Source organism: Penaeus japonicus, unplaced genomic scaffold (assembly GCF_977035675.1).
Source record: "Penaeus japonicus unplaced genomic scaffold, GWHDUDI00000001_assembly GWHDUDI00000020, whole genome shotgun sequence".
NCBI classification, from domain to species: Eukaryota; Metazoa; Arthropoda; class Malacostraca; order Decapoda; family Penaeidae; genus Penaeus; species Penaeus japonicus.
This window is the reverse complement of record NW_028234422.1, coordinates 23,848,366-23,855,865: the sequence shown is the minus strand read 5'-3', so window position 1 is coordinate 23,855,865 and position 7,500 is coordinate 23,848,366. Positions and strand designations below refer to the sequence as shown.

General features: G+C 39.8%; 1 protein-coding gene across 1 annotated transcript in view; it reads right to left on the bottom strand.

The window, feature by feature from the left end:
- Window positions 1-7,500, bottom strand: part of LOC122246054 (peroxisomal ATPase PEX6-like) — a 16,393-nt gene that overhangs the window by 7,608 nt on the left and 1,285 nt on the right. Inside the window, 9 exon segments of the mRNA XM_086547850.1 lie at window positions 2,643-2,744; window positions 2,894-2,981; window positions 2,984-3,037; window positions 3,040-3,083; window positions 3,297-3,461; window positions 4,994-5,109; window positions 5,741-5,927; window positions 6,277-6,400; window positions 6,549-7,500. The exon segment at window positions 6,549-7,500 is cut by the window's right edge and continues 392 nt beyond it. Coding sequence (XP_086403976.1) covers window positions 2,643-2,744; window positions 2,894-2,981; window positions 2,984-3,037; window positions 3,040-3,083; window positions 3,297-3,461; window positions 4,994-5,109; window positions 5,741-5,927; window positions 6,277-6,400; window positions 6,549-7,500 — 1,832 coding nt within the window.

Below are 7,500 nucleotides of genomic sequence, written 5' to 3'. Positions count from 1 at the left end.
ACACACACACCACACACCCCACCACCCACATACATACAATCACACACACAAAACACCACACACCCACAAACACACAACACACACCCCCCGCACCCACAAACATCACACACACACACCACAAAACCTCACACACCCACAAACACACACCCCAAACACACACCACACACACACAGACACACACACCAACACAAACACACCACACACACAGCACACACTCACCTACTACACACACACACACAAACACAAACACACACACATACACACACCCAAACACACACACACACACACACACCCACACACCACCACACCATACCATACACCACAAACATACATACACACAAACACACACACACACACCCACACACACACACACACACACACACAACACATCACTCACAACTCCACACACACACACATCCACACACCACAACACACACACAAACACACGCTCACACAAACACAAACACACACACACACACACACAGCGGACACCAGGACACACACATACACACACACACACACACACCCCACCCACACACAGCACACACCACTACACACACCCACCCAAACCCCCACACATACCACACACACCACCACACACCCAAACCAAACCACGAAACACCACACCACACACACAACCCACACCTACACACCAATCATACATACACACATACCACAATCACTCAACACACACACGCAACCACACACAACCAAACACACACACACACACACACACACCCACACTCACACATCACACACACCACTAGCCCAACACACCCACACACGAACACATACCCACAACACAACACATCACCACAACACAAACAACAACACACACACACACCCACACACACACACACACACCCACCACACACACACACACACACCCCAGCACCACACAACACACACACCCCCCCCCACACACACTTACCTACACACACACATACACCCACATACACACACACCCAACCACACACACCCACTCCACACACTACCCCAACCCACATACACACACACAAACACACACACCCCCCCAACACTACCCAACAACCCAAAACCACCCACACCACACACACAACCCCACACACACACACAAAACCCAACACACGTTACACCCACCCCCACATACACACACTACCACCCACCACCCCCACACACCACACACACACACACACCCACACACTACATAAACTACCACACACCCACCCACACACACACACCCAAACACACTAAACGACACACAAACACACCACACAAACCACAACCACACACATACACACATACATCACATAACACACAAACAAACCCCCCCACCCATCCCCCACACCAACGCCCACACACACACTACACACCCCCTACGACACACACCCAAACACAACCCTACACACCACACACACACACATACACACACACCCCCCCCAACACAACCCCCCCCCCCCACCCACACCCATACACACCCCCCACCCCCACCCCCCCTCCCCCCCACCCCCCCCCCCCCCCCCCCCCCACCCCCCCCCCCGCCCCCCCCCCCCCCACCCACACACACAAACACACACACACCCACACAGCACACAACCACACTCCACACCACCCACACACCACCACCCACACAACAATCACACACTCACACACACACACCCCACAACCCCACCAACCCCCACCCCCACACCCACACCCACACCCAACACACACACACACAAACACACACACACACCCCACAGACACACAATACTACCTAACCATAACACACCCACAACCACCAAACCCCACCACAGCACACACGACACAGCACGACACAACAACACCTCCAAACACACACCACCCTACACACCCACCCACCCACAGCACCCACACACCAAAACCAACCCACACACCCCCTACACACACCCACCCACCAACACACACACACACACACACACACAACACACACCACACACTCCACACACTACCCCACAGACACTCAGACACCAACACACACTTACCACATCCCCCAAAACAGTAAACTACACAATGCAACAACCCCCAATCCCATGAATACAAGTGACAGTCCAAAGAAAAAAACCACAAGAATTATAAAAGTGCATCTTCTGTGTGGAGGCCATGGTACTTCAAGTGAAAAGCACTATACATGCTGATTTGATTTCCCTGAAATTAGCTGCAATTCACACATTCCTAACTTTAAAGAAGAAGAAGAAGAAGAAGAAGAAGAAGAAGAAGAAAAAGAGGAGAAGAAGATGAAGAAGAAAGCTTTCAAGAAAAAAAAAATGCCGTCCCTAACCACATAAAAAAGTCATTTTTGTTTTTGCTAAAAAGCGTATCACAGAACTAATAAATACTTTGTATATGATGGGTCCATATACAACTGAAAATGAATAAAACAAACAAACACTATTCCAGGGTACTTTAGTATGATATTTTCTAGAAAGGTGTTTACTTTTATATTATCTGGATAGAATAAATAGTATAAATATAATTAGATGATTACCCAACAATGGGATACTGTTGTTTCAATGAAAATCAGTAGTGGTGACCTTTATCAATTTCTTTTTATTATTTTCTTACCATAGTATGAATTGCTTTGTAACATAAATACAGTAATTCCCTTATGATTTCTAATCCATTTTGGAATCATTATGAGTGACCTTTTTCCAGGGCATAGAAAATGTTCAACTCAATAATTAGCATGATGGTAGAGGTTCTTTTAGTATCTTCAGAACTTTTTTTCTGTATGAGCAGCTGGTTTACTATGACACAATATAAATTTAAATGATCTTTACAATGAATCTAACTGGCTGTGACTGTAAGGTAAACTATTGTCTGATTACTTTCTAATATACCTGTACTTTGTTTGCATAGAGAGTTATATTAAAGCTATAACGTTTCTATGACTAACCTTGGCGTACATTCTCCTCACTCTGGCCAACATACATGTTCAACAGTTCTGGTCCTTTCACCGAGAGGAAGTTTGGACGCAGTTTTTTTTAAAACCACAATCTGTAGCCACTGCGCGGATCTTCGCAAGCAGAAGTGGAGTTTTGCGCCTGTGCCTGGTGGTGCCTGATAAAGCGATCAGCATCGGCGCCCTATTGAAATATATAGTATGGAGCACAATCATCGAAAGAGATATTCTGTTTTCTTTCTTACTAAGATCTCAAATAATATCAACCTTCAAATATAGGTATTTACCAAAAGGATGAAAAGAAAAAAAGGGACAAAATTTATAAACATCATTTTCAAGAGAAACAGATTCATTTCAATAACTAAATACAATTTTTGTTCCAAAGCCTCATGCTTACCAGAACGGCGAAGTTTACTAGACACCAAAGATGGATGACGTAGAGGCAACTGGATTGTGTTGATAACTTGACGCTTTGCCTCTTCTAATCCACCTACTTCGTTCCACTTCACTTGTGGAATACGTGGAGCACCTAATGCCTCACTGCGACTAGACTGCAATTCATCTGGTAAGAAATTATTGCCTTGTTAGTGTTTAAAGAAAAAATAATTTTTTGGTCTTTAGTACAGTTTTCCCTTATTTTCTTTCTACAAAAAGGAAACAAGAATAAAAAACAAAAAAATGTCATTAACCAAAAAAACTCTATATAATAAACTTCATAGATGAAATTCACATCTTTATATACAAGTTGTTCATGAACAAGTAATAAAATTTACTAAAATCCTTTTAGTTATCATGTACAATGGTTACTCAAGGCTAATTCTGAATAAGTTCAGTTTTTTTTTTTTCAGACATTCAGTTCATTTTTTTCACCACATTCTCTTTTTATATTCAAAGATACTAGACTTTTCAGTACTTTTTAAAAAAGTTAATAATTTTCTAAAAAGTCTATCTGTAACATAGTTTTCAAATTTCTGTTTCATAAATTAGAGAACAGCTTAACCCTAAAGTATATGTCACCTCAATCAATAATACAGATCTAAGTCACATCAATAGAGCAACACTTAAATACTGACAGGCTGTTTTCCTGCCTCTGTTTTTGTGTGAATGGGACATATCGAGTGTAACCTAGTGTATCTAGTGTATCTTTCTTCCAGCCTTAAGGCCACAGAGAACTATGTCCTACCCTCAACCCCCCCATCTCCTTCTATCACAATGGGCCTAATAATACTACATTCACCAGCCTATCCCCTAGCCCCTTTCCGTAGGACACTTTCTCTCTCTTGCACCGTGTGGCAAAAGCTGAGCTATTCATAACAATATCTTAATATTATACTATATCTTTTATAAACATAAAAATACATGAATTATTACAATACAAAGTATGTTGACTATATGTTTTATTGTATTTGATTTTTTTTTTTTTTTTTTTTTTTTTTTGTAATTTTTTTCCCCTTTTCAGTCATTTTTCACCAATGACTCTCTATTAGGTAACTATCTGTAAACCCCCCCCCCCACCCCCCCCCCCCCCCACGCCCCATCCCCCCCCCCAAAAAAAAAAAAGAAAAAAAAAAAAAAAAAAAATTTAAAAAAAAATAGGGGGGGGTGACCCCCCCCCCACTCCCTCTACGTAGACCCCCCCCCCCCCCCCCCCTTCCACCCCATACCAGCACATGATATAAATTTTTTGGTGTGTTAAATTGAGTTCTTCAAATGCTAAAAACTTCATTTATAAGAGGGTTTTTTTTCTAAACAGGGTAATGTAGGCTGAGGCAGTTTAGTCTTTAGTAGTTAAAGAATTGATATTAAATGAGAATCATTCACATAAAAAGGAAATCTTGTCCTGAGTAACTGTGAATGATGAATTTTGTTTATTGTTATCTGTCTTTGAAATGTATTTTTTCAGTTCTAAACACCATTCATATCATCAATGTTTCACAAAAATAAGTGACAAATGAATGGACATCTTTCGCATTATTTACTTTTGATGAAACTGACAAAGCATTCCCATAGTTAGGCAATGACATAATAATAGTGTAACATGAGATTAATAATGGTACTGATTGTATGTACAAAATCCCATACAGATATACATACCTAAGGCCTTCACAACATCATCATACACCAATGCAGAGTACCTTTCAGTGACATGGTTTTCTTTTTCTAGTGTATTTCCTTTGTTTTCAGATAATACTATGCGCTCCACACTATACCTGTTGACAAAACACACAGAATTAACAAAATATGAAATTAGGAATAATGTTATATATATCTATATACCAAAAAGACAATGAAAATATTTCACAGGGATGTACATGTGTATTTATATGTAAATACCTATAGGAACACAAACACATAATTATAAAACAAATTGATGTGGTATGGAATTCTAAGTACTTATGTATGTGCAACACACAATAAATACTCAAAGGCATAAATGTAAAAACAAACAAAAATGGATCACAAGCTAGAGAAATTATAGTTCTCAGAGTCATAAAATAAATCAATAAAAACCCTTCCTTGTATATGATGCAGGTTCATTGATGCTATCATCTCATTTCAATTATTGTCAGAAAATGCTGCATATGTTAAAAGACAACATCAAAATTAAATAACAAAGCAATAATGTATCAACAGTAACTCATCCACAAACAAACACTGCCAAGATCATGAAGTCATACTAATATTCTTTATCATAATATTTCCAACTGCCTAACATCTTTCTATGAGTCAGATCTGTAAAAATCATGTATACATAATCTAATTAAGAATGGATAAGTATGACTAGATAACCTGTAAAAAGAGACTTGGACCTAGAGAGAAAAAAAGGTAATATCTTCTGACCTCTGAGCAGCACTAAGAAGTGCCTGCAAGTCTCCAAACACAAAACCTGCTGTGCGCTGAGCCAACGTCAGAATCTGATGCTTCTGTAAGCACTCATCAGAGAGATGCCACTCTAGCATATCCCTACGTTCCCCTAATTCAGGTACATTGATGCATTCTTGATGGCTCCATATACTCCACAGATCCTCTGCAGAAGGTCCAGAATATAAATATAGCATATGCATACATAACTTTTAAGAAAGGCTGATTATAGAAGAGCACTCATAAGTCTCATAAGGAGTGGACTAAGACATGGTCTTTATATCTACCTCTATATATTTCAAGATACTAGTGTTATTCCATAATATTTCTAGCTGAAATTACACTACTTGTATTATATTAATCATCCCAGATTAAAAGGCAAGAAGCATTACAGATACTAAGTTAATTCCAGAAGAGTAGGTTAAGATTTGATTACATATAATAGTACAACTGCAGAATACTATGGAAAAATAATCATCTTTTTTAATGCATTCGGATATGAGTTCCATGCTAACCAGAAACCTGAGTTCGATGTGGAGCTGTGCCTATTAGGAAAACGGGTGGCTGCAAATCTGGTAATTTGGCAACCTCTTCCTTCAGGGCGGCCACCACACGAGCATCTTCGCCTCCATCACGATCCTGAAAATTTCATAATTCTTTTCTTGATCCCTTAGTATTATAGCATATGTTGATATCATTATTTACAAATTAATATTTTTTTCTTTACACTGATTTTAGTTTAATCATTAAAAATAAACATTCTTGCGATGTCAAAAAGAGAAATTACCTTTGAAACAGCTTGTACATTGGTGAGGGCTAGAACACATGGAGCTTGTCCAGTTGCTTTTGAAAAGATCTGACGCACTCTTGCCTCGGTGCCACCACTTGTGTCTCCTTTCAGGTGCCAGCAGTCTGCCCACACAATACTGAGGTTCAGTGAAGATGCTGACAACTCTATAATTTGTTCACTTCCACTACCTGTGGCACCTAATATTAATATATTTGCACCACCTGCTGCATGTTCTCTCTCCAGATTTCCAGAAGAATCTTTCTGTGTCCTATGCTTCTTTCTCTTCATATTCTCACTAGGATGTCTCTCTCCTGATGGAACTACATGTTTCCTTTCTCTTAGTTCACTCTGCAGAACATTTATCACTCTGTTGAAGGTCGTTCTCAAAACTGGAGGGACATCCACCGTGCCATCTTTATCAAAACTTTCACAAAGTGGTGGAAGATAGCAATGAGTTTGACCAACTAAATAGAGGTTTGTAGTTTCTGTTGAAATCAGTAATGTTTCTTTGGTTTTACTTCCCTGATCTTTCTGAAGACCTGACATTCTGATGAAGATATACTTTGGAGGTATTATGGAACTACTTGCACTAAATTCATAGCCTAAGTGATTTGGCACTGGAAGACCTAATACATCCCCTTGAGCAGCTAGTTTAGGAACTCTGAAAGCATCAGACAGTAGTACTTCAAGCTCACTTCCACATTTATAGCTTGGTGATTCAACAATCTGTACATGAACTTCTGTTGCAGTTGATGGTGATCTCTGTACCACAGGTTCATTTTCCCTTTCCTTCATAACATATACTCCTCTCCATAGTGTTAAAACTCTCTTAACATGATCAGAAATATGCAAGCTGCTTATACTGTCATCAAATTCCAAAAATATTATCTGGTCATGATGATTACCACCTTGTAGGTTATGAAACAATACTGGAGAAAGCAAACAGCGA